Source organism: Ovis aries, chromosome 1, assembly GCF_016772045.2.
Source record: "Ovis aries strain OAR_USU_Benz2616 breed Rambouillet chromosome 1, ARS-UI_Ramb_v3.0, whole genome shotgun sequence".
Lineage (NCBI taxonomy): Eukaryota > Metazoa > Chordata > Mammalia > Artiodactyla > Bovidae > Ovis > Ovis aries.
Window position 1 is genome coordinate 239,514,085 of NC_056054.1, and position 27,846 is coordinate 239,541,930.

Consider the following 27,846-nt stretch of genomic DNA (forward strand, 5'->3'; position numbering starts at 1 on the left):
CTAGGGAATACCCTATAGCTTAGAGCCTGCTGATATTATTGAAGCTAGCCAATCCCTTACCCTGCTGCCTTGCCTTGCCCTTGAATTTCCACCAGTGGTGGCCTATGCCCCTCCCCTCATCCTACCTCTTTTGGCTCCTGACCACCCTGGTATCTCTTCCATGTGGCACTGTATGACATTCTGTTTCGAGGACTGTGAGTATAATATATTTTGTTTTCCCAAGCTTCTCTTGTGCCTCCTCTTGTGGCCACACCTGACTGATCATTACATAAAAGAACACAGAACGCAGAGCACGAGATAGTCCAGAATCATCTCATATTTTGCTGTTTCAGCCCTGGAATCAGCCATTTCTCCAAAGGATCTTGGTTCCCTTGATCAGAGAATGGTATTTAGAAACCAATAGGGGTCTCCCCTGATGGCTCCACTGGTAAAGAATCTGCCTGCAATGCAGGAGACCTGGGTTCAATTCATGGGTCAAGAAAGTCCCCTGGAGAAGGAAATAGGAACCCACTCCAGTATTCTTGCCTGGGAAATCCCATGGACAGAGCAGCCTGATTGGCTACACTCCATAGTGTTACAAAAAGTGGGAAACAACTGAGGGACTAACACTCATGCCACCAGGTGGATGTACTATATAATGTATACCTGGGCTCTAGGTGTATTTTACTTAAAATGGTATCAACATTTGTGGCAATACCTTTTCTCATCTGAGCAAGCAACCTGGGTTGGAGGAATTATAATGGTTAAAAGAGTGGGCTCTGGATCCAGATTGCCTGAACCCAAATTCTGCCACTGTGACAAACTGCGATACTTTGGGAGAGTCCCTTATAATTGATCACCTGTGTGATGGTGTTTATAACAGTGCCTACTTTGAAAGGTTGCTATGAGAATTCATTGAGATGTACATGTAAAGCTCTCAGCTCATGCATGCCACTGCATTACTCGGTAAATATTTATTGAAGGATCCTCATGTTGTTCAGAAACTCTGAAGGAAGAATGAAAATGAGGGGGAAACTCTTATCTACATTCTTTTAGAGCCAGATATCTTGGAATGTGAAGTCAAGTGGGCCTTAGGAAGCATCACTACAAACAAAGTTAGTGGAGGTGATGGAATTCCAGTGGAGCTGTTTCAAATCCTAAAAGATGATGCTGTGAAAGTGCTGCACTCAATATGCCAGCAAATTTGGAAAATTCAGCAGTGACCAAAGGAGTGGAAAAGGTCAGTTTTCATTCCAATCCCAAAGAAAGGCAAAGCCAAAGAATGCTCAAACTACCACACAATTGCACTCATCTCACACGCTAGTAAAGTAATGCTCAAAATTCTCCAAGCCAGGCTTTAACAATACGTGAACTTGTTGGGTGTTCAAGCTGGATTTAGAAAAGGCAGAGGAACCAGAGATCAAATTGCCCAACATCCACTAGATCATTGAAAAAGCAAGAGAGTTCCAGAAAAACATCTTTTTCTACTTTATTGACTATGCCAAAGCCTTTGACTGTGTGGATCAAGACAAACTGTGGAAAATTCTGAAAGAGATGGGAATACCAGACCACCTAAACTGCCTCTTGAGAAATCTGTATGCAGGTCAGGAAGCAACAGTTACAACTGGACATGGAACAACAGACTGGTTCCAAATAGGAAAAGGAGTACGTCAAAGCTGTATATTGCCACCCTGCTGATTTAACTTATATGCAGAGTACATCATGAGAAACGCTGGGCTGGAAGAAGCACAAGCTGGAATCAAGATTGCTGGGAGAAATATCAATAACCTCAGATATGCAGATGACACCACCCTTATGGCAGAAAGTGAAGAAGAACTAAAGAGCTTCTTGATGAAAGTGAAAGTGGAGAGTGAAAAATTTGGCTTAAAGCTCAACATTCAGAAAACTAAGATCATGGCATCCAATTCCATCACTTCATGGGAAATAGATGGGGAAACAGTGGAAACAGTGTCAGACTTTATTTTTCTGGGCTCCAAAATCACTGCAGATGGTGACTGCAGCCATGAAATTAAAAGACGCTTATCCTTGGCAGGAAAGTTATGACCAACCTAGATAGCATATTACAAAGCAGAGACATTAGTTTGCCAAAAAAAGTCTGTCTAGTCAAGGCTATGGTTTTGCCAGTAGTCACGTACGGATGTGAAATTTAGACTATAAAGAAAGCTGAGTGCTGAAGAATTGATGCTTTTTGAACTGTGGTGTTGGAGAAGACTCTTGAGAGTCCCTTGGAGTGCAAGGAGATTCAATCAGTCCATTCTAAAGGAAATCAGTCCTGGGTGTTCACTGGAGGGACTGATGTTGAAACTGAAACTCCAATCCTTTGTCCACCTGATGTGAATAGCTGACTCATTTGAAAAGACCCTGATGCTGGGAAAGATTGAAGGTGGGAGGGGAAAGGGAAGCCAGAAGATGAGATGGTTGGACGGCACCACTGACTCAATGGACATGAATTTGGGTAAACTCCGGGAGTTGATGATGGACAGGGAGGCCTGGCGTGCTGTAGTCCATAGGGTGGCAAAGAGTTAGGCATGACTGAGAGACTGAACTGAACTGAACCTCCTTTCTAGAAAATAAATAAAAAGTGAATTTGTCAAGGATCTTCATCCTCTTATGTAAATCTTTTTCTTTAAGAATTCCCCACCATAAATTTTATTTATTTATTTATATTCATTTTAGCTGTGCTGGGTCTTGCTTGCTGAGCGCGGGCGTTCTCTAGTTGCGGTGAGTATGGGCTACTCTTCATTGAGGTCCTGAGCTTCTTATTGCAGCTTCTACTCCTGGTGCAGGGCACAGGCTCCTCTAGGTGCACAGGCTTCACTTAGCTGTAGCACGTGGGCTCATTTGTTGGGGGAAGGAGCTCAGTCGCTCCACTGCATGTGAAATCTTCCCAGACCAGAAATGGAACCTGTGTCCTCTCCATTGTCATGAGAATTCTTATCCACTTCACCCCTGGGGAAGTCCCCCACTGTAACTTTTTTTTTCTGATTTTATGCACTTTTAATACTATTTTTTCCTATCCTCTGTGTTCACTGAACAAGATTTAAAATTTTTATAAAACTACTTTTCATAACTTTTTGCTTTCCCTTCATATTTATCATGTTTTAAATGTGTTCTCTAAAGAGGAATGCTCTGAATCTGTATCTTCCAATTTGATCCAGAGCCTTTTGAGGCCACTATGGCCACAAACAGCCCTGCTGCTGTCTGTGTCTGGGGGTCAGTGGGGTCCTCTTTCCATTCCAGCACTGGGAGATGGCGTCTCAAAGGCCACTTCATATCCACAGCAATCTTTGTGTAAAAGTGTTCCCATCAGAGACAAGTTATCATGGTCAGTGTGTGCATGTCCTGTAGAAGAGCAGGCCCCTCCCTGCCTTCAGCTCCCCAAACTTCTGCCCATTGTTGTGTGGGAGAGGGGGGCAAGGGTACAAACGTCCATTGTTATGGTTGGCACAGATGGTTTTGAGGCTTCTCTCTTCACTGACAGTTGCCAGACCCAATGCTGAGAAACACCACAACTTCAAATTGGTTTTACTACATTGTAAGAAGCTAGAAGTGTGTGTGTTAGTCACTCAGTCACATCTGACTCTTTGCTACCCCACTACTATAAGCCCATCAGGCTCCTCTGTCCATGGAATTCTCCAAGTAAGAATACTGGAGTGGGTTGCCATTCCCTTCTCCAGGAAATCTTCCTGACACAAGATCAAACCCCTGTCTTCCAATTGCAGGTGGATTGTTTACTGCTAGAAGAAGCTAGAAGACCACCTATGAAATGTTATATATACGATTCAAAGAAAAAATACTTTCCATTTATTTGTGTTCATGTTCTTCCTCCTTCATTTAAAAAAAAGTCAGAAAGGAACTCACACAAACCTCATGCCAAACCTGTGCCTGAGACTCTGATTCTTAAAGACATCTAGTCATCACAGAAGACATCAAACCATTGAGAAGACAGTCAGGGAACTGGAGGAGGAGGCAGTCAAGAAAGATAAGGCCCTGTAATCATGCACCCCTGTGTTCTCACGATGGGGAGGAGAGCAGCCAGAACCACTTCTGCAAAGGCAGGTGCAAGGAGAGCATGAATTCCACATCCTGAGCCAGCTTTTAATAACATCTTCTTGACAACTGGCATCTCTAGCCCAAATTCCTGATTTAATTACTTGGAGAGACAGCTGTCCTGAAGGCTCTCACAAAGGAGCTTATTTGGTTTCTATTAGACAAGGAGCAAATACATTAAAAATACTCTAGATGAGGGGGACTGCCCTGGTGATCCAACGGTTAAGACTTCACCTTCCAGTGCAGGACTTTACAGGTTCAATCCTTTGTCAGGAAGTTAAAATCCCACATGCTTCATGCCCCCAAAACAAAACATAAACAACAGAAGCAATATCATGACAAATTTAATAAATACATTAAAAACGGTCCGCATCAAAAAAAATTTTTTTAATCTTAAAAAAAGAAATATTCTGGATGATTTTCATCTTTCAATTTGGTGTTTCAGTCACTTTGCAATCCTTACTCAAGTTCTCCTCACCGTTTAAATCTGAAAAAGTAATTTCTGAATCACTGTGAAGGCCTTGTTGAAAAACCATGACTCTATAAAGAATCTTTGAGTCATTTGAAATAGGTCAGGCTAACGGTTTAACTTGAAAATGGAATGAATTTCCCACCAAGGTACGTGACGGTGTTTTTGAAACATAAGACAATGAAGGGAGTTGTTACTAGGTGATTCAGCTAATTTAGAATCTCAGCTCCCTTTCTGGGGAGGAAATCTGAGGCGTGGTGTTTGTACTAGAGGCTGGGGTCGTGCTAACTCAGACTTCAGTTCTCCTGCTTTGGGCCAGATGGAGGCTATGAACAAAGAGTTAGAAAGTAAGGTCAGCATCCACTTTAGCCAGAACTGAGCCTTGGATCCAATGAAGTCAGGTTTCTTTGAGTGTGTCTGTCTCTCTCTCTCATACATACACATACACACACACACACACACACACACACACACACACACACCAAGTCTTAACTGATCCCCCTTCTATAATGCTGTTCTGGGTAAAATTCCCTAGGGCGAAATCAACAGTAACCCAAGTTCTCAGCTCACTGAGTATCAGTGGGAATTGTGCCATGCTGGCATTTGACTGACAGCCTCAAAACCAGTTTGACTGAGAGTGAAGGCTGTGAGGGCTAGGTGGAGGATTAACTCACCAACTTGGAAAGGTTACTTGGAGAGAGTTCACATTGCCTCTTATTTATGCTTCAGTCTGTCTCAGAGAGTGCTGAAGTCACAGAAATGGCTAAAAACTGAACAACAGAAGTGTTTTTAATTCAGAGTTCAACCACAGGCACATACAATCTCTGTTGTCACCAGGGACCCCTGGAAAGTGATGCCTAAAAATCAGCTCAGAGCCAACCTCCTTTGGCTTCCATTGTGTGATCTTCTATTGCTACCTGAGACAGAAGCCCCACTGGGCTGAATTTTAAATGACAGGAAAGGAGGGGAGAGAGTTCCACCCCAGCCTTTCTGGAAAAATGAAAGGCAAAAGTATATATATATATATATATATATATATATATATATATATAACCTCAAAGGGCCAGTGGGGAAATCCTTTACACATTAGGACAGGATTAAGGAAATGAAAACAGGTTTTATTACTTCTCTCCTATACTGAATCTAGAAAAATAAATAGACTACTCTTATTTTTAACTACTGTTAATGTTGTTAAGTAGCTAAGTCGTGTCCAACTCTGTGACCCCAAGAACTGCAGCATGCCAGGCTTTCTGGTCATTCACTATCTCCTGGAGTTTGCTGAAATTCATGTCCATTGAGTAGACGATGCTATCTAAACATCTCATCCTCTGCCACCCTCTTCTCCTTCTGCCTTAAATCTTTCCAGTATAAGGGTCTTTTCCAGTGAGTGAGTTAGCTCTTTGACATCAAGTGGCCAAAGTATCAGAGCTTCAGCTTCAGCATCTGTCCTTTCAATGAATATTCAGGGTTGATTTCCTTTAGGATTGATGAGAGTCACCTCCAGCACTACAGTTCAAAAGCATCAATTCTTTGGTGCTCAGCCTTCTTTATGGTCCAGCTCTCACATCCATACATAACTACTGGAAAAACCATGGCTTTGACTATAGGGACCTTTGTCAGCAACGTGATGTCTTTGTCTTTAACACACTGTTGAGGTTTCTTCACACCTTTCTTTCCAAGGAGCAAGCGTCTTTTAATTTCACAGCTGCAGTCATTGTTCACCGTGGTTTTAGAGTCCAAGAAAATAAAATCTGTCACTGCTTCTACTTTTCCACCTTCTTCTTCATAATATATGCCCCACTTATTTTTAACTATTCAGTTCAATTCAGTCGCTCAGTAGTGTCCAACTCTTTGCCGCCCATGAAGTGCAGCACGCCAGGCCTCCCTGTCCATCACCAACCCCTGGAGTTCACTCAGACTCACGTCCATCAAGTCAGTGATGCCATCCAGCCATCTCATCCTCTGTTGTCCCCTTCTCCTCCTGCTCCCAGTACCTCCCAGCATCAGAGTCTTTTCCAATGAGTCAACTCTTCGCATGAGGTGGCCAAAGTACTGGAGCCTCAGCTTTAGCATTCCTTCCAAAGAAATCCCAGGGTTGATCTCCTTTAGAATTGACTGGTTGGATCTCCTTGCAGACCAAGGGACTCTCAAGAGTCTTCTCCAACACCACAGTTCAAAAGCATCTATTCTTCGGCGCTCAGCTTTCTTCACTGTCCAACTCTCACATCCATACATGACCACTGGAAAAACCATAGCCTCGACTAGACAGCGGAGAAGGCAATGGCACCCCACTCCAGTACTCTTGCCTGGAAAATCACATGGACAGAGGACCCTGGTAGGCTGCAGTCCATGGGGTCGCTGAGGGTCGGACACGACTGAACGACTTGACTTTCACTTTTCACTTTCATGCATTGGAGAAGGAAATGGCAACCCACTCCAGTGTCTTGCCTGGAGAATCCCAGGGACGGGGGAGCCTCGTGAGCTGCCGTCTATGGGGTCGCACAGAGTTGAACATGACTGAAGTGACTTAGCATAGCATGACTAGACAGACCTTTGTTGGCAAAGTAATGTCTCTGCTTTTCAATATGCTATCTAGGTTGGTCATAAATTTCCTTCCAAGGAGTAATCGTCTTTTAATTTCATGGCTGCAGTCACCACCTGCAGTGATTTTGGAGCTCAGAAAAATAAAGTCTGACACTGTTTCCACTGTTTCCCCATCTAATTGCCATGAAGTGGTGGGACCAGATGCCATGATCTTTGTTTTCAGAATGTTGAGCTTTAAGCCTACTTTTTCACTCTTAATGGTCCACATATCCTGATTGCTGAAAAACAAAGCCAAGTTCATGAAATACTGGCTGTAACCTTCATTCTATGCTGTCCACCAGGGTTCTGTCCAATCAATCCACGTTGGTGGAAAGTCTTCTCATTTGAAAACACCAAGTTAACTTAATTTAAAATTTTTATTTTTTAATTAAGGTCTAATTGGTTTACAATATTGAATTAGTTTCAAGTTAGCTATACATATAGATGCATATGGGTTTCCCAGGTGGCTCTAGTGATATAGAACCCATCTGCCAATGCAGGAGACATAAGAGATGTGGGTTTGATCCCTGAGTCAGGAAGATCCCCTGGAGGAGGGCATGGCAACTCACTCCAGTATTCTTGCCTGGAGAATCCCAAGAACAGAGGAGTCTGATGGGCTACAGTCCATGGGGTCACAAAGAGTCGGACACAACTGAAGTGACTTAACACACACTCATGCATATATGTATATAGCTATATTCTTTTAAAAAAGTCTTTTCCATTATAGGTTATTATAAGATACTGGATATAGTTCCCTGTACTATAATCCTTATTGTTTAACTGTTTTATATATAGTAGTATGGACTGGAAGAATCACAAGCTGGAATCAAGATTGCCAGGAGAAATATCAATAACCTCAGATATGCAGATGACACCACCCTTATGGCAGAAAGTGAAGAGGAACTAAAAAGCCTCTTGATGAAAGTGAAAGAGGAGAGCGAAAAGTTGGCTTAAAACTCAACATTCAGAAAACAAAGATCATGGCATCCTGTCCCATCACTTCATGGGAAATAGATGGGGAAGCAGTGGAAACAGTGTCAGACGTTATTTTTTGGGTTCCAAAATCACTGCAGATGGTGACTGTAGCCATGAAATTAAAAGACGCTTACTCTTTGGAAGGAAAGTTATGACCAACCTAGATAGTATATTCAAAAGTAGAGACATTACTTTGCCAACTAAGGTCCGTCTAGTCAAGGCTATGGTTTTCCAGTGGTCATGTATGGATGTGAGAGTTGGACTGTGAAGAAGGCTGAGTGTCGAAGAATTGATGCTTTTGAACTGTGGGGTTGGAGAAGACTCTTGAGAGTCCCTTGGAGTGCAAGGAGATCCAACCAGTCCATTCTGAAGGAGATGAGTCCTGGGATTTCTTTGGAAGGAATGATGCTAGAGCTGATGCTCCAGTACTTTGGCCACCTCATGCGAAGAGTTGACTCATTGGAAAAGACCCTGATGCTGGGAGGGATTGGGGGTAGGAGGAGAAGGGGACGACAGAGGATGAGATGGCTGGATGGCATCACTGACTCGATGGACGTGAGTCTGAGTGAACTCCAGGGGTTGGTGATGGACAGGGAGGCCTGGTGTGCTGCGATTCATGGCGTCGCAAGGAGTCGGACACCACTGAGAGACTGAACTGAACTGAACTGAACTGAGTATGTATCTGTTAATTCCATACTCCTAATTTATTCCCCTTCCAAGTGAACTTTAAAATCATTTATCTAATTCAAGTAGAACCCAAACAATGTCTGGAAATTCTGTTATTCAGAAATGCCATGTAAAAAGCCCTTAAATCTGGTCAACATTTTTCACTGGAAAGGGTGTGGTGAAATAATAGGAAAAAGCCAAGCGTGTGGAGGGAAGAGCATGAGTGTCTGAGTCATAACCTCCTGAGTAGGAGGAGCCCAGAGTGCGTCATTCACCAGCCTTGTGACCTCAGGCTGCATAGCAACCCTCATGAGCCCCAGTCCTTCACCTGGACTTAGCTCCCTACTGGCTGCTGCAAAGTTCAATTACATCCTGAGAAGATGAGCACATGTCTATGTGATATTTAATTGTCCCTCCTTCCTTCCTTTAATGTACAATAACTGGATAATAGTTTCTGTCATCCTCCCCAAAAGCAACTGGGATCTAGGGAAGGGAAAAAAAAAAAAAAAAAAAAACACCCACAAAGGGAACCGCATGGTTGACCAGGTGCAAAATGAATCCATTTATGCACAAACAGATGAATTCATCACTTTTCACTGTTTAGGGTTTGTTTTAATTATCTATGGCTCTTCTTCTGAACTGAAATTAAACCTTCTGGACCTCAATGGCCTCATTTCTAAAATGACTAGAAATTTGGGTCACCTGCATTAGTGGATTTAAACTTGGGCTGTGCATTAGAACCACTTGGGGAGCTTTCTTATAATGCAGAGTCCTGGCCCCACCTTAAGAGAGTCCTTGTTCCTTTTGAGCTAAATCCGGTTGTTTGGTTTTAGATACCCATAGCCCACTGAGACCCAGATGATCTTTGAAGTCCCTTAGCATCTCACATGGCAGGCGCTAGTACAAGCCACAAGAAATGACACTCAAATCAGAAAACAAGAGCCCTTTTCCCTAAAAGTTTTTGTGCACTGGTTTCACAGGCATGCTCTGAACCTTCGGCTCACTCATCCCTCTTTGGAGCAGCCAGCCTCCAAGAAGGAAGAGCCTGATCCACATCTTGGGCTTCAGAACATGGATGAGGCATCCCAGGAGGTGTCTTGTCTGAAAATGTCTGTGAGGCCAAGGAGATTCCCTGGCTCAATGCGGGGGTAAGATGATGGCTGTGAGATGTTGAACTAAAGCTACCAGATGAGGATGAGGGTATTGAGGAGAAATGGATGAGAGTAAAGGTAAATTCTAGTTTAATCCTGGGCCAAGAAGCTTATTGTTTTTTTTTTTGTTTGCGTTTCCATTTGTTTTATATTTAGATTTCCACTATGATACATAGAGAATTTGTCTTTCTGTTTGACTTGTTTCACCAAGTATATTACTCTCTAGGTCCATCCATATCACTGAAAATGGCAGAATTTCACTCCTTTTTATGGCTGAGTAATATTCATATATACATACATATACGTGTGTGTGTGTGTGTGTGTGTATACATCTTTATCCATTCATCTGTTGATGGACACTTAGATTGCATCCATATCTTGGCAATTTTAAATAATGCTTCTGTAAACATTGGGGTGCATGAACCTTTTTGAGTTAGTGTTTTCATTTTCTTCAGATATATACCTAAGAGTGGAATTGTTGGATCATATAGTAGTTCCATTTTTAATTCTTTGAGGGACTGCCATATAGGTTTCCATACTTTATAATCCCCTCAGATTATAATCCCATCAGGGTACAAACGTTCCCTTTTCTCCACATCCTCATCCGAGCTGGCTTACCACTGCCCCCTCTCTCTGCCTTCCTCTTACTGTGGTTGTATACCTTGCTTACAGTTTCAAATAGAGAACAGCTCCTGGCTTCTCCTTTTCCTGAGAATGCCTGCTACTCCATCAACTTGGTTGCAGAGATGGCTCCTGGAAGCCACATTATTCAGGCCCTCCAGCCCTGGGCACGTGTGTCCCAGTCCAGTCTTGTCCAATGCAGCTGCTCCCTTCCCTCAGAACCTGGAGTTGGGAGGGGTCTCTTCCTCTCCTCTTACAGAGGAAAAAATGTAAACTCGACTATTGCCAGTAGCCATACTTTTTCATGTGACAGAGAAGAAAATTCTTTTCTTTCATTACAAAGAATAAAGTTATAAACAGAAGAGTCAAAGACATAAGATGGAGAGTAAGAAGGACATTCTGGATTTCCTACAGAGTTTGGTTCTCCTTGTCCATAGCTTCATCATCCTAGCTGCGCCCCTACCTTTGAGTTCACAACTAATGTCCCTTTAGTTAAAGAAGTTGGAATTGGCTTCTGTTACTTATAATCAAAAAAGCTCTAGGGACTCTCCTGGTGGTTCAGTGGCTAAGACTCTGTGCTCCCAATGCAGGGAGTCTGGGCCTGACCCCTGATCCAGGGAACTAGCTCCCACATACTGCAAGTAGAGATCCCACATGCTGCAATGAAGATCGAATATTCCACGTGCTGCAGCTAAGACCCAGAGCAGGTCAAATAAAACAATATTTAAAAAACAAAGTGGCAGCGGAGGCAAAACCCCCAGAAATAAACAACTCTGAGTATGGTTACTATGTATGAATGGTTATGTTTCTCAAATGTCAAATGAGTGAGAAACCAGCACTTTCCGAATAAGAAAGGCAAAATACATGTGGCAGAAAGCAACCAAGAGGTAAGAGATCTGAGTTCAAATCTTCCTCGTAGAATCCCACCGCCACATAGAATCACAGACCACTGGCATTAATTCTTAAACGTAACTCCTTTCTATTGCCCACTAGTTGGATGACATTGGGAAGAATCTTGTGGATTTAATAATAAAATTTAACCCTTGTGGATTTAATTATAAAGTGACCATAAAGATTCTGTGACAGGGTGGAAGCTAAACCATTCACTCTATCGAGACTTCTTCCAACATTACAACCCATGCTTACATTGCTATTATCTTGATATAATCAAAAGCAATTTTCCCTGGAATTATTCTTGAAGGCACATTACACACATCAAATGGGTAGGAGAGCTCACTGTAAGAGGCACATGACAACTGCTCATGTGCATGATGGGCAAAAAAGAAACTTGGGGAATTTAAATATAATAAATGCCAGTTTTGCCCAACTTTTCATATGACCTTTGGGCATTGCTTAAAAGCAAATCATCTTAGAACTTGTCTGTGTACTTGAACAAAATTTAGCAAATCTTTATTGGGACCCAACTAAATACCTGACTGTGCTAGCTGTTGTGCCCTCAAAGAAGAAAGGATAGCCTGCTCCCTGGGACCCCAGCGGAGCTAGGCAGGCTGGTGACCGTGTGCATTAGTGCACCGTGGGCTGATTGGTACTCAGTGGGGGTGTGTTCAAGGACAAAGTAGGAGTGATGAGCCGGTCTGGGAGGTAGGCAGGGATGTGATGGGAGGTGTCACGGAAAAGTGGTGACTTCACTAGCTTTGTCTAGGGAACAAGCTGAGGGGGATGGACCAGGGCAGGATGGAAGAACAGGGCCTTTCTGGCAGTGGGAGGACGGCATACATGAGACGTGTGGTTGAGAACCAGTTCCAGTGTTCGGAGACCGGCAGTCCTTGTAGCGAGGTAAAAAACCCACTCTTTTCAAAGGTATTCATGGGATGAGATTGATTCCTGAGTGAATGAGGGAGATAAAAGTGAGCTTTTAATAACTGCGGGAACTCTAGTATTTAAAATTAGTCACAAAAAATAATAAAGGGATCTAGCATATATGGGAGTGAGGGAATCCCAGGGACGGAGATATAATGAATCATAAATGGAGTAGAGACACCCTGCCCAGGAGAGTGCATTGGTTGGTGAGAATAATAAGTAATAAGTAACATTTGTGGAGTGATTGTTAAATGCCAGGTGCTTCCTGCCTTAGACACGTTGACTCACTTCACACATGGCAACTCTGTGATGTAGGTTCTGTTATTATCCTGTCTCAGAGGCCCTCTTCCTCACCCAGTCATTCCCCTTTTCTGCACTCATCACCAGTACACAATATATATATTTTTAAGCACTATTTTTTAAATTTGTCTCTCTCCTTCTGATAGACTGCACTCTCCTTAAGAGCAGGAAGCTTTGTTTATTGCCACTTCCCCAGCACTTAGAAGACATAGTAGTAGCTCAGTAAACACTGGTGAATGAATGAATGACAGAAAATGAGGTACAGAATTGTTGATAACTCACCCCAAATCAAATAGCCTGGCAGTGGCAGGATCAAGGAGTAGTACCGTGGACTCTAAAACTCTGGAGTGAGACTGTGTGCTCAAAGGGAGGCAAAACAGACTTGAGAGTGGAGGGACTGGAGCACCAGCCCACTAAGAACAGGCTTGAGAGGTCATTGGTTCATTACTTTATTCATTCAACTTGCAGTAAAAATGTATGGAGCACCTACTGTGCACCAGGCACTGGGGAAGCAAAAGTGGACAAAGCAGAAAGGGTTTCACAGTCAGAGGGGAAGAGAGGGGAAGAAACGGAAAAGGAAACAAGTGAATACACAGAATAATTTCAAGGATGACAACAGAACGGGGGTATGTGATATATGCACATATCTGGCCTCTGAGGTGATGTGTGAGCAGAATCCTACAGCCTGAAGCTCCAAAAGAGGATGAGGCTCAGTACAAGGAAGACAGGAAGGCAGTGCTGGTGGGAGAGCTATGGATGGGGGTTGGAGAGTTGAAAGAAACCCATGATGATAGCAGTTCTGCACAGGAAGCTGAGAGTTCACAGCCAGGAGGAAGGCCAGGGTCAACTTTTGGGCAATGTCTGGCTAGGACCAGAGCCAAGTGGTTGAAGGAATTGTCTAGAAAACCATATCTGGTCTTAAGCCACAAATCCAAACCAGAAAAGACCCTGCTTTAGGTTACCCACAGAGGAATAGAAACAGAGGGTGCTCAAGAGCAAGGGACTCCATATTACAAGATAACTTTGTCAGCTTGAGCCTGGAAGTGCCTATAATGAATTGTGACATGTCCCCACAATTCATAAAGGCACTGTCTGGTAGAGCAGAGAAGCCATTGGAGGTGACAGTGGCCTTAAGAAAAAAAAGTATTGTTGTTCAGTCATGTCTGACTCTCTGCAACCCCATGGATTGTAGCCCACCAGGCTCCTCTGTGCTTGGAATTCTCCAGGCAAAAATACTGGTGCGGGTTGCCATGCTCTCCTTCATGGGTTCTTCTCAACATAGGTTAACATCTAATACAAATGATACTTAACCTGGGCTATGGACCGGACCAGTGATTCCAAAATCTTATGGAGTGAATATAAGGTCCACTTGAAATGTTTGTGAAACATGCAGATGACTGGCCCCAACCCTTGTTGTTCAGTTGCTAAGTTGTGTGTGGGCTCTTTGAACCCCATGGATTGCAGCACGTCAGGCTTCCCTGTCTTTCACCATCTCCCGGAGTTCACTCAGACTCATGTCTGTTGAGTCAGTGATGCCATCCAACCATCTCATCCTCTGTCGCCCCCTTCTCCTCCTGTTCTCATTGTTTCCCAGCATCAGGGTCTTTTTCAATGAGTTGGCTCTTTGTACCAGGTGGCCAAAGAATTAGAACTTCTACTTCAGCATCAGTCCTTTGACCCTTACACTGACAAACTGCTGTTCAGTATGTCCAGCAAGGGACCGGAATATGTGTCTATCAAGCAAGTGATCTCTGGACGGGCCACATCTTGAGAAACGTGGGGCAGGATCCACAAATGAGCTTCAGGGAGTCCATGAATCCCCAGGAATGGAGTGAAAAATGTGTGTGTGTTAGTCGCTCAGTCATGTCTGACTCTTTCAGACTCTTTGTGAAAAATGTGTGTGTTTACATAAATGTATATTTCTTTTTCTGGGGAGAGTCCTTATCATTACAAGACTCAAAACTTAAGAACCACCAACTGAGTTCTGCCCTTTATCTTAGAGAGCAGGAAACACAGAGTCCCAGGAATATAAGCGACTCAACTGATCCTCCAAGTTGGCAGAGAGCAGAGTTGGGCTGTCACCCCAGATTTTCTCTTTCCAAGCCCCCTGCTCTCCTCTCTTTGCTCTGCTGACTATAGGGATGGGGGGAGAAGGAGGATGGGGATCTAAGCACATGGAGGCAAAGTCATCAAAGCATTGCTCACCTCCTTTGTGGCCACAGGTGGGATAGATCTGCAGAGTGTAGAGTTAGAACGATGATGCCTCAGCAAAGGACCCAGTCGCTCACCTGCACCACCACTCCGTATTCTGACCCCTGTGGAATTCACCCCCAGCAGGACCTAAACCCATGACAGAGGGCATCCATGCCTGGTTGTTGGATAGATGGTGGTGATGGAGAGATATTCTTCTTTTTTTTATTTTTAATGCTCCTTCTGCTTTGTTCATTTATTTAGTTTAATTTGGCTGTGCTGGGTTTTCGTTGCGGCATGCAGGCTTCTCTAGCCATCCTGTAGGCTTCATTGCCCTACAGCATATGGGATCTTAGTTACCCTACCGGAGCTCAAACCTGCATCTACCTGCATTGGAAGTGGATTCTCTAGCCCTGGACCACAGGGAAGTCCTGTGATCATCTTATAAAGACCTGCCTTCCTATCCCTGAGCAAGTGGGTGATTCTGGGTTTCCCTGTCTGCACTCAACTCAGTTTTCCATTCATCTATTTCTTAGGCTAGTCTGAATATTCACCCTTTCTAGTATGCTCGGGACATGCTTCCTCTTGGATCCTTCTCCCAGTCTGGATCCCATGTCATTAATACCAGCTGGCTCTTCAATTTTGATGTGTGTTCTGCCCTCTAGATCTGGTCCAAATCCTTTAAACCCTGGCCTCAGCCTGGGCTTCTAGATTCATCAGCTGGGTTCACCTTCCTCTTTTTTATTTAAAAAAAATTATCAACTTGCCTGACTTCAGGCTCTACTACAAAGCCACAGTCATCAAGACAGTATGGTACTGGCACAAAGACAGAAATATAGATCGATGGAACAAAATAAAAGGCCCAGAGATAAATCCACCCACCTATGGACACCTTATCTTTGACAAAGGAGGCAAGAATATACAATAGAGAATAAACAATCTCTTTAACAAGTGGTTCTGGGAAAACAGGTCAACCACTTGCAAAAGAATGAAACTAGATCACTTTCTAACACCGCACACAAAAAGAAACTCAAAATGGATTAAAGATCTAAATGTAAGACCAGAAACTATAAAACTCCTAGAGGACAACATAGGCAAAACACTCTCCGACATAAATCACAGCAGGATCCTCTATGACCCACCTCCCAGAGTCATGGAATAAAAGCAAAAATAAACAAATGGGACCTAATTAAACCTAAAGGCTTTTGGACAATGAAGGAAACTATAAGCAAACTGAAAAGACAGCCTTCAGAATGGGAGAAAATAATAGCAAATGAAGCAACTGACAAAGAATTAATCTCAAAAATATACAAGCAACTCCTGCAGCTCAGTTCCAGAAAAATAAACGACCCAATCAAAAAATGGGCCAAAGAACTAAAGAGACATTTCTCCAAAGAAGACATATGGATGGCTAACAAACACATGAAAAGATGCTCAACATCACTCATTATCAGAGAAATGCAAATCAAAATCACAATAAGGTACCATCTCACACTGGTCAGAATGGCTGCTATCCAAAAATCTACAAGCAATAAATGCTGGAGAGGGTGTGGAGAAAAGGGAACCCTCTTACACTGTTGGTGGGAATGCAGACTAGTACAGCCACTATGGAGAACAGTGTGGAGATTCCTTAAAAAACTGGAAATAGAACTACCATATGACCCAGCAATCCCACTGCTGGGCATACATACCGAGGAAACCAGAGTTGAAAGAGACAGTGTACCCCAATGTTCATCGTAGCACTGTTTATAATAGCCAGGACATGGAAGCAACCTAGATGTCCATCAGCAGATGAATGGATAAGGAAGCTGTGGTACATATACACAATGGAATATTACTCAGCCGTTAAAAAGAATACATTTGAATCAGTTCTAATGAGGTAAATGAAACTGGAGCCTCTTATACAGAGTGAAGTAAGCCAGAAAGAAAAACACCAATACAGTATACTAATGCATATATATATGGAATTTAGAAAGATGGTAATGATAACCCTGTATGTGAGACAGCAAAAGAGACACAGATGTATAGAACAGTCTTTTGGATTCTGTGGGAGAAGGAGAGAGTGGGATGATCTGAGAGAATAGCATTGAAACATGTATAATATCATATGTGAAACAGATCACCAGTCCAGGTTCAATGCATGAGACAGGGTGCTAAGGCTGGTGCACTGGGATGACCCATAGGGATGGGATGGGGAGGGAGGTGGGAGGGGGGTTAAGGATGGGGAACACATGTAAACCCGTGGCTAATTCATGTCAATGGATGGCAAAAACCATTACAATATTGTAAAGTAATTAGAATCCAATTAAAATAAATAAAATTAAAAAAAAATTTGGTTGGCTGCACCAGGTCTTAGCTGCAACACAAAGGATCTTTGGTTGCAGCATGTGGGATCCAGTTCCCTGACCAGGGATCGAACCCAGGCCCCCTGCATTGGGAACATGGAGTCTTAGCCACTGGATCCCCAGGGAAGTTCCTCACTTTCCTCTTTTGAACTCACAATGCCTCATCTTGGCCTTTGGCCTCTATTTTGTATTCACTATTTTGTCCTGGTGATGGAGTCCCTGCAGTCCTGGCTCCACTTAGCCAATCAATCAGTCCTCCCCTTACCCACCTGGCCAGTGCCACCTGCTATTCAAGGGCTAGACTTATTCAGAATCCAATCCCTCCTTCTGTAAGATGATCAGACCAGAAAGTTCATCTAACATGCTTTCAGGCCTGCAAAAACTCATCTTGCTGGCAGACCACTGCTTGTCCTGTGCCCTCTTCAACTGGGTACGTTTCTCTCAGTAAACCCAGACTCTCTCAATCTTGCTTCCCCACTCCGCTTGCCAAGTCCTTTTATCTTCTGTTCCTTTGTTTTTCTTTCTTTCTTCTTTTTTATTCTTTTCCCAGGCTTTAGGTCTCTCTTGGCCCATGCTGGCATTGCTCTGCCTGACAGCAATACCCGGGAATAAAAAGATGCGCGCGATGCATCAGACATTCGCTGGTGTGGCTCGCCATCCTCTGCATTGTCGCTAATATTTTGCTTTACTTTCCTAATGGGGAAACCAAGTATGCTTCTGATAACCATCTCAGCCGCTTTGTGTGGTTCTTCTCCGGTATGCTGGGAGGGGGCTTGCTGGTAAGTCGTTCAGAAATCATTACAGCCTTGAAAAAGAAAAATTTCTTTCCTGTTAGATGAGATGTTTTCATGGAAAGTTTTCTATAAAGCATGTTTCCAAATCCAGGATTTTTGTTCATTCTTACTTTGAAAACTTATCAAGGAACGTTAAGATCGGTATAGGGCATTCATTTTACTAGAGGTTGGTTCACAAAATCCCCATTTCAACTATCTTTTTGCTAAATTCCCTTTGTATTGACTAATGCCACCTTTGTGTTGGTGCCAGATTTGTTTTGGAGGCAGATGTCTGGGAAGGCTGAACAGTAGGTGTGTCCTGCTGAGCACACCAGAGGCAGAGGAAAGAAGGCAACCCTGTCATTTTCCCAACAGCCTCCTTAAATCTGTGAGTGATGGCTCCTACACCCTTTAACAGACAGGGACAGGAGCTTACAACTCCAGAGACTGCTTCAGGTCTCAGATTAAATCAGCACAGAGGTGGAAGTGAACACAGAGGCCTCAGCCTGGAAGCCGTCCAGAGAGCTGCGTGGAGCAGACTTGCAGCCTCCACCAGGGCTGTCACACGGTGGTCGCTTGGCATTTACTGGAAAGTTGAATTAGACTTTCCTGTGGATTTTTTTTTTTTTTTAAATCCTGTGAAGAAGTTACACAGTGAATTCCTTGTGGAGGATTAATCATCTTCTCTCTCGCCTATAACAGAGGCTGTTTCTCAGGTCCTGCCCCTGGTTTCCTTTGTCCCAAGGATTTCATTTGGAGGGCGGGACATTCTCTCCCTACCAACCCTCCGGCCCCCCCCCCCCCGCCCCGCAACTGGAGCCTGCAATCAGGACCAATGAAAACCAAGTACCTCATCCACCGGTGGTGACTAAGAACTCAGAGTATTTAAGAGGTTGCAGGAATGGGCTGAGAACTGTTTCTGCTTTCTCCCGCAGACGGGGCACGCTCTCATCTGATCAAGGCCATCACCGAGCCCAGCCGCGGAGTAAAGGGAGGGGGGACATAAACTCCACCACCATGTGCTACGGAAGATGCGCGCGATGCATCGGACATTCGCTGGTGTGGCTCGCCATCCTCTGCATTGTCGCTAATATTTTGCTTTACTTTCCTAATGGGGAAACCAAGTATGCTTCTGATAACCATCTCAGCCGCTTTGTGTGGTTCTTCTCCGGTATCCTGGGAGGGGGCTTGCTGGTAAGTCGTTCAGAAATCATTACAGCCTTGAAAAAAATTTCTTTCCTGTTAGATGAGATGTTTTCATGGAAAGTTTTCTATAAAGCATGTTTCTAAATCCAGGATTTTTGTTCATTCTTATTTTGAAAACTTATCAAGGAACGTTGAGATCAGTATAGGGCATTCATTTTACTAGAGGTTGGTTTACAAAATCCCCATTTCAACTGCCTTTTTGCTAAATTCTCTTACTTTACAGCTGGAAACAGAGGCTAGCTTTTCAATCAGATTTGAGAACCTCTAGAGTTTCTAGCCCTGCAGCCAGTACTCATTTCACATCCGCTCTGGGAAACGGGGAGGAGTCCGATAGTTCTCTGTCTAAATCAACAGTTTTGGATACAAATTCTTTGCTGTTTGTTCTCAAGCATCTGTGACAGGGAAAAATAATGAATTGTGAGAGTGCTGCTATTTAGAAAGGACTATACATTTTCTCCTTTATGTAAGCCTGGGGTGTGGCGTTTAGGGAAAATCCTTCAGTTAGCAGCAAATCACGGTCTGAAGCTAATAGTGGAATGTGTTGTTTTTTCCAAGGTTTGTTTTTAAGTGAAGTGAGAGGAATTTGCCTGCCAGCCTGGGTGCTGAAAGTATTAGCTTCGACCATAGCCTGGAAAGAATGTGGGCAAACTTGGGTTTGCCACTTTGAAATGCTGGGATTGAGAATTTTGAAGAGAAGTTTTATGGAACTGCTAACACCATACAGAATATTTTTCTTAGTCCAGTAAAGGATATTTAAACTTAATACACTAACTCTGGTATGGCAAATCTGCTTTGAATTTAAGCATTACTATCATGCTAACATAATCACTTGTTTGTTTGTTTTTTTCCTCCCACTAGTTCTCAAGTCAGTTTTTGTCTTGTTTTGTTTCACTGAGGTATAGTTAATTTCATAATCATTTGTCTTTAATACAATACCTTGCTTGTTTAAACTTCTTTTGATCTTGAACTCAAAGGGTTTCAAGCTCATTTTAAGAGCTTTATTGTGACATTACAACCATGCAATGGTGTCTTCAGTGAAGCAGTGCGCCTTTACTCTACTGAGTTTTCTTCTCTCTTGTTCATAAAATTTTTTTTTTAGTTATTCTCTTAAAGTTTTGTTGTTCTCCTCCATGCTTTACAAGGGTAAGCAAACCAACCAACCAGCAGATTTAAAGACAGGGTTTAATATTTTCAAAACAGTTTGCATCTAGAACTAAGTTATGAACTCTTATGGAATTAACACATTTATGGGTTATTATTTTACCCCTCCCATGCTATATCCTGACCCTACCTAACATGACACACTACATAAAAATAATCAGATATTACACTTTGAAGGTTTTTCTCTTCTTCTCAGAGTTTATGTTCTCTGAGATATTTGCTCAGCCTAACCCAAAGACGTTCAGCAATATCAGAAAGAAAAATGTTTTACCAAAAGATGCTTAGATTGACTGACCCTTATGGACCCGGGGAAAGTCAATGATTTCGATTTGCATGCTTTCTAACCAGATGTTCCTGCCAGCATTCACCTTCATTGGGCTGGAACAGGAAGACTGCTGCGGGTGCTGTGGCCATGAAAACTGTGGCAAAAGATGTGCGGTAGGTCCTCCCGCTCTGTTGGGGAAATGGTCCCTGAGGGGTAGCGGTGATGTTTTGTGCCTCACTTCTGGTGGTCCTCCCTTCCCTAGATGCTGTCTTCTATACTGGCTGCACTCATTGGAATTGGAGGCTCTGGCTACTGCGTCATTGTGGCTGCGCTGGCCTTAGAGGAAGGACCAAGATGCATGGATGCCAGTGGCCAGTGGAACTATACCTTTGCCAGCACAGAGGGAGAGTAAGTGATTGTACCCAATAAGGCTGCACATTCTTATCCACCACGCATGTGTAGTAGTAAACCCACCAGATTAAAAAGGCATCAACCATTCGTTCATCCATCCTCTTGCCAGGTTTATTCTCACTGACTGGGGGACAATTCAGGCAATGGGTATCAGAGGATGGATTCCCATTCTCTGACCCAGAGAAGCTTTTTAATGGATTCACTGGCTCAGTCCTCTTGATGACATGTGAAGGGACTTCCACTATTGCTCCTCTTTTACAGATGAGGGTATGGAGGCCCAGGGAGATCAAGTAACTTATCTAAAGTCACATTGCTAAGATGTGACAGTCAGGATTTGAACCCAGGCAGCCTAGCTATAGAGCCTGTGCTTGTATAGTGTGTATACTATACCAGAGCAATTGTCTGGTTCTACTATTTAGAAGAAAATCTTATGGAATCCTTATAAAGCACCAGTGAAAGCCATATGGATTTAACCACAGCCCAGGGTCAATCATACTACCAACACACACACACACTCACATATAACATAGCAATTATGTATAATACACCCTTTATTCAAAGTGGTCAGGCTGTATAAGACAGATCTTATTCATGACTTTAACACTGGGAAAATCCAAATGGCTCCACTGTTTTATGCTGATACTGTATTACTTATCCATTATTGAGAAAAGGACAGAAATAGCTGATAGAATCTGATGTACATAATGATAAATGAATGACATACTGAATTTTGAAAGCTTTAGTCATGGAATTCATGAGTGAAAATAATATGAATCATGAATTTGAATTGCTCATATACTTTCAGAAATGTTTGTCTCTCATGAATTTTGTGGCATGGAGTGATATCTTAAGATCATGAATATGGAATTAGATCGATCCTGAGTTCAATTCCAATGGCACCCCACTCCAGTACTCTTGCCTGGAAAATCCCATGGATGGAGGAGCCTGGTAGGCTGCAGTCCATGGGGTCTCGAAGAGTTGGACACGACTGAGTGACTTCACTTTCACTTTTCACTTTCATGCATTGGAGAAGGAAATGGCAACCCACTCCAGTGTTCTTGCCTGGAGAATCCCAGGGACGGCAGAGCATGGCGAGCTGCCATCTATGGGGTCGCACAGAGTCGAACACGACTGAAGCGACTTAGCAGCAGCAGCAGCAGCAGCAACAGAGTTCAATTCCAGCTCTGAATTTACTGTCTCAGTAACTAGAAAAAGGTGAATTGAGCTCTCTGCATCTCAGTTATTTTATCTGTAAAATAAAACCAGTGACAGTTGTCAGGATAAGTTACTATATGTAAAATATTTGTCACAAAAGCCGACAAAATGAGCACTGCCATCTTATTACAGCTTGCAATGGGTACAGCCCAATGATAGCTTCTGAAGGTAAACAGTGCTCACTGGAATTTGAAATTTTGGTGTTTAAAATTGTTATTGATCATGATTTCTCAGATCATACTTTTCATGCTTTGTTCTGAATATACTGAATGTACCAGTAGAAACTGGTTACTCCTGTATTCAAAAACATGTGATCTACCACACAAACCCACCTCCAAAAAAACATTATGATTCATCCAAGGAGAGGTGATTCATCAGCTATAAAGTTAGAGGAAAGTTTATAGCTGATTATTCTATCTCCCCTCTCATGGATCCAATCAACTTCTGCAAGAAACCTCCAGTTTCTATGTCATTCCACATTTCTACTTCTTCAGAGATTTCAGTATGGGAAATAACAAGCCAGTGGTTAGTTGCTTAATAGCCAAGTAGAGCCAAAGAACTGTTTTCCATTGTGTCCTGAAATTATGGATTTTTGTTAAATACAGGGTCAGAAGAACAGAATTTTTTCATAATCAATCATAATTCCATCAATCAAATCGAATTTCTGATTGGCTCCATTGACCATTCCAAAATGAGGGCTCTAATCCCCAGTCCCTTTGTTCTGTTGTGGTAGGAAGACATTACAAGGAAAGAATTACTCCAGATCTCTGAATGGAATTAAGTTAATCCTAGAATTTCCCATTTGATTGAATCCTATTTTATTAAGGATATATATATTCAGATAATGACTCCAGTATGGTTTGCTGAGGCTTCCCTGGTGGCTGAGTGGTAGAGAATCTGCCTAAAATGCAGGAGATATGGGCTCAATCCCCTGGAGAAGAAAATGGCAACCCACTCCAGTATTCTTGCCTGGAGAATCCCACGGACAGAGGAGCTTGGCAGGCTATATAGTCTATGGGGTTGAAAAAGAGTTGGACATGACTTAGCAACTAAACAATAGCAGATGGTTGGCTAACATTTCACAAAATGACTTCAGATTGCTATTTGTCATTCAATTCCTTCTTCCATTGTGTTGAATACTTACTATGGGCCAGATACTGGTCTAGGGACTGAATAGACAGTGATGAACAGCTCTAGTTCCTGCCTTCATGGAGCTCAGACTTGTGGACTAGATACATAAGCAACTCTTCTCCTTTGCCCAAGTTACGTGTCCTTCCTCTGTGACCCTTTGACACTTAGTTTACCTGATCAAGATATCGGTTGCTTTCAGATTACCCATCATTCCTTCTCTTAAGAAATGCTTTTCCAGGACAGAGTTCAGTCTATTCTATCCCTAGACTTGTCTAGATGTCTAACTTACACTGCGTGCTCAACAGTCTTTGCTGAATTTTCTATTAATTATTGCAACAAGATCTGGGCTAAATTCCTTATTCTGCAGAAAGACTTGGATTGGAAGCATCTGATATAAGGCACTGAATTAATGTTTTTTTTTTCCTAATGAAAAAACATGGCCCAGAAGTATGTTTATGAGACATCCCATTGGTGTGGCGGTGTGTCAGAAGTTTCTCTTTTTATCCACAGTTACCTCCTGGATAGCTCCACATGGTCCCAATGCGTCGAACCCAAGCATATAGTGGAATGGAATGTCTCTCTGTTTTCGATCCTCTTGGCACTTGGTGGGATTGAATTCATCTTGTGTCTCATTCAAGTAATAAACGGAATGCTTGGAGGTGTCTGTGGTTATTGTTCCTCTCGCCAACAGGTAAGAACCTGTGTAAAAATGCACCATTGTTTTCATCCTAGAGACAAGAAGATAAAAATTAAACCCTGCTCAACCTACTAGTGTTTATTGCATTTTTGTGGAAAAGCATTTACAGCAGTGGGTTTTCTTTTTAACTGTTTTCTTTATACTGGGGTAGAGCCAATTAACAGTGTTGTGATAGCTTCAGGTTGACAGCAAAGGGACTTAGTCATATATATACATGTATCTCTTCTCCCCCAGACTCCCTTCCCACCTAGTTTGCCATATAACACTGAGCAGAGTTCCTTGTGCTATATAGTAGGACCTTGTTGGATATCCATTTTAAACATAACAGTATGTATGTATTGACCCCAAACTGCCTAACTATCCCTTCCCTCATTGGGTAAGCTTCCTTGAGAGTCACAGTTACTGAGTTATCTTGGTTCTTTGTAGTTGGCTCTGTGTAAATAAGACAATATCACCCACAGACAAGGTGCTTCTTCAGGGATCTAACCCACTACCCCTTTCGCTACCCCTGCTCAGACTGCAGAGACACAAAAGAAATGTTCTCTCTCTGCCTGCTCTCACATTCCCAACTAGTATACACAAGTAACTGCTATCACCCATTGCCCTAGGCATCCTGTTAAACCCCTGTTCCAGAAGAGCCTGTGATGCAGAGATTAAGCAATGATTCTAAGATTACCTAGTCAGGAAGCAACAGGCTTCAAATGCCACGGCTCCTGCTCTTAACCTGTATGCAGGACTTGCCGTTCTGTTGGGTTTCTACAGTTCCTTCCTAATAAGGAGTCACAAAAATACCCAAATAGCTAAGCATAGGGAATCACTAGTAGCCTTTGAATAACAGCTTATTAAAAACCTTTCACTGTGAAAGAAAACCAGGAAGCGCTTGTTTCCTGGGGATGTGATTTGGAAAAGAAATATGCATTTGTTAGTAGTGGGGAAAGTTCTTGTTTTTATATTTTTATAAAAAAACATATATTACTGAACTGATAGAAGTCCAGCTTTGGTCAGATTTGGGGGAAAGGGAGGGTTGTTTTATGTCTTGTTCTGTAAAGCAGGATTAGGAAAACTGAAACTTACTTAATTTGTATTTTCTTAACCATTTACTTCTCTGGTTCAAGGTTTCCTAACTTTATTTGAAAGTAAGACAAAGCCTAAGCCTAATAAAAAATGAAAACCCCATGGCTATCATGAAAAGTTTTGCTCTAAATAGATGGAAACTTTCTATAATTTTTGAGGGGAAGCTAAAATAAAAATCTAGATGTCCTTATCAGGCAAATACAGCAAGATTAATAATTGCTTTGGGAGCCTGCCAAATTTCCGAGAAAACAGCAGAGTGGAAAACTTTCAATATGGAATTGTTTCCAGGCAATACGGTTGGGCAGAGGCAAAGAAGGCTCTTGGGATTACTATAATATAACCTATCTTTAGCCTTGAGTTTCCTACAAGGCAAGAGTATAAACTGGGTGAGACCCCATTGTACTTCAGCACTGGTGCATTTTGGGGACAGGTATTCACCTGCCAAAGCAGGATCCCTGGCTCAGGAAGATCCCCTGGAGAAGGAAATGGTAACCCACTCTGTTTTTCTTGCCTGGAGAATCCCATGGACAGAGGAGCCTGGCTGGAGTCAAACAAGACTTAGTGATTAAACAACAATATAATGTGTCAATGACTAAAATTGCTACAGTGGTTTGGCAGAATGACACTCTTCCAGGTTAAGGGAGCCAAGAGTCCTACTGGGTTTCCCAGTTACTATAGGGGTGGTTTCTTCCCAGACACTGCAGGTCAGATCTGTTATGTTTGTTTGCAAGACAAAAGACAGTTTCAAAGAGCAAGATTTTTAGTATAGATTGGTCAACTCTGTCTGTAGCATTTAATTCAAAAGTTGCCCACATTGAGTTGGCACCAATGTAAAACTCCCATGACATTATCTCTTAAATCCTTGAGGTTAAAAACCCACCGGAACATATAAAAGCCAGCCAGGCCTTGTAAGCTGCACTTTCCACGGCCTCTTTCTTCAGCTTTTACTGGGGAAGGACAATGGTCCAGTTTGTTTAGGAAACATTGTATGAGCATTGTCTAAGCTCTCATTGTTGTTGGCCCAACCTCTGCTGAAGCTGAGATTGGTCTGCTTTATGTTTGCTTAAAACAGATTTAAAGCACCGAAATGTCATCACTGTTTGTTTAGCCTGATCAGAACCTGATACTTATTTCATTTTCTTTACAGCAATATGACTGCTAGAAGAACCACCCCAAGACAAACCCAAAATCTTCCTCTGTGTCACTATAATTTATATATTTTACTTGTATTAATTTGTAAAACTTTATACTAGTGTATCATACACTACATGTTCTACTTTTATAAGTGTGTATAAAAGGCATCTTCTCCAGACATTGGTGTTTGAACTTAGCAGAGAAATTCTGTTTTTTTTTTTAAGAGTAAGAAAATAAACCACACTCTGGAGTTAATTTAACAGACTGACAGTGTCCAGCCTACTTAAGATAAACTCTGGCTGAAATCATGTTTTTGAGAAACATTACAATGATAAATATCACATTCCAGTTGCTATTCTATATATTTATATGTGCATGTGTTTATTAAATGAAAGATTTCTAGTTGCTTTTTTAAAGACCATTAAGGAGAAAATCCAACAACCTGAAAAGATATATTTTTTCACTGTTTATATGGTGTTTCCCATTTGTATACAAAGCTCTAACAAGGGGCCTTTTGAACTGACTCATGTTATGAAACAGACATGTAATTCCCCAGGTTGGGGGTTGAGGGGCAGATTGAGAATACTTGAATCTAAATGAATGAGTCAAAATAGGCAAAGCAGTGAGTTATTACGGGGACGACCAAATCCTGGATTTTTATGACATGTGGAAAACTTTTTGGCCTTCAAAGACAAGATTGAGGATCGTGGATGTTAAAAGAGAAAGGCCTGGACAAGAAGAAAGATGGGAAATGGAATAAAGCAGTTGATCATCATGGGAATATAGGGAAGGAGGGGTGGGAGGACCATGAGGAAATACCCCCAAATTTACTTGTTTCAGTACAGCAAATAAAGTGTTCACTACCATTTTGTTGTTTAGTTTCATTGTCCTTTGTTTCATGTTCCTCTTTTTTTCTTCCTGGTTTTTTTGTTTGTTTGTTTGTTTGTTTGTTTGTTTGTTTTTCAGTCTGCAGATTGTATGGCCTCCATTGCTAGGGGCTTTGTGTCTTCTGGTTTCTTGATCACTTTCTCTTCTTCAGCCTCTTTCTCCTTTTCTGTCTTCCTCTGCTATCCATGCATTTGGGCCATCCACCTCATCAGGCAACTTTCCTTTGCCTTGGGTGCTCCAGACAGCAGGCTCCTCTGGAGGTAACAGACATTTTCTCGCTTTACATCTCGCATCTGTTATATTGTTCGGTTCTTTCAAGGGACAAGAGTCCCCTGCCTTACTGGGAATTGTATACAGAAACTGTCTGCATTTGGTGTTTACTGGCCTAGGCAACAGACTAGTTAGTTAATAAAGAAGCCTCACTGGCTGTTAGACAGCAGAGCGCCTCCTGAGACCAAGGTCTCCTGCCTAAAGGGTTCTAATCTTTCTTGTACCTTGGTCTTTCAGGCAGTCTGCTGAAGGTTATGGACTCTTTTGAAGAATACTGTTTAAAATGCAAAAAACAAAGACGTAGGATAAGAAAGTAAACCCAGATATTGACTATTTTAACAAAACATTTTTTAAAATCATAAGATAGTTGTCTTGCAAGGCAGCTCCATCACACCAGCACCTGTAGACAGGAAAGCAGTGATCAAGAGTGATCTAGCAGTGGGCTAAAGG

General features: G+C 42.4%; 1 protein-coding gene across 2 annotated transcripts; it reads left to right on the forward strand.

Annotated features, from left to right (window-relative positions):
- The first annotated feature begins 18,854 nt into the window (after positions 1–18,854).
- TM4SF1 (transmembrane 4 L six family member 1) lies at positions 18,855–27,104 on the forward strand. Of its 2 annotated transcripts, XM_004003265.5 has the most exons (5): positions 18,855–19,138; positions 20,660–20,749; positions 20,839–20,984; positions 23,844–24,024; positions 26,252–27,104. In XM_004003265.5, the coding sequence occupies exons 1-5, from the start codon at positions 18,962–18,964 to the stop codon at positions 26,264–26,266; spliced, it is 609 nt and encodes a 202-aa protein (XP_004003314.2). In that variant the 5' UTR covers positions 18,855–18,961; the 3' UTR covers positions 26,267–27,104. The 2 variants fall into 2 exon arrangements, with proteins under 2 accessions (XP_004003314.2, XP_060250886.1); XM_060394903.1 differs by having other exon boundaries at positions 23,844–27,104.
- The last annotated feature ends 742 nt before the right edge of the window (positions 27,105–27,846 follow it).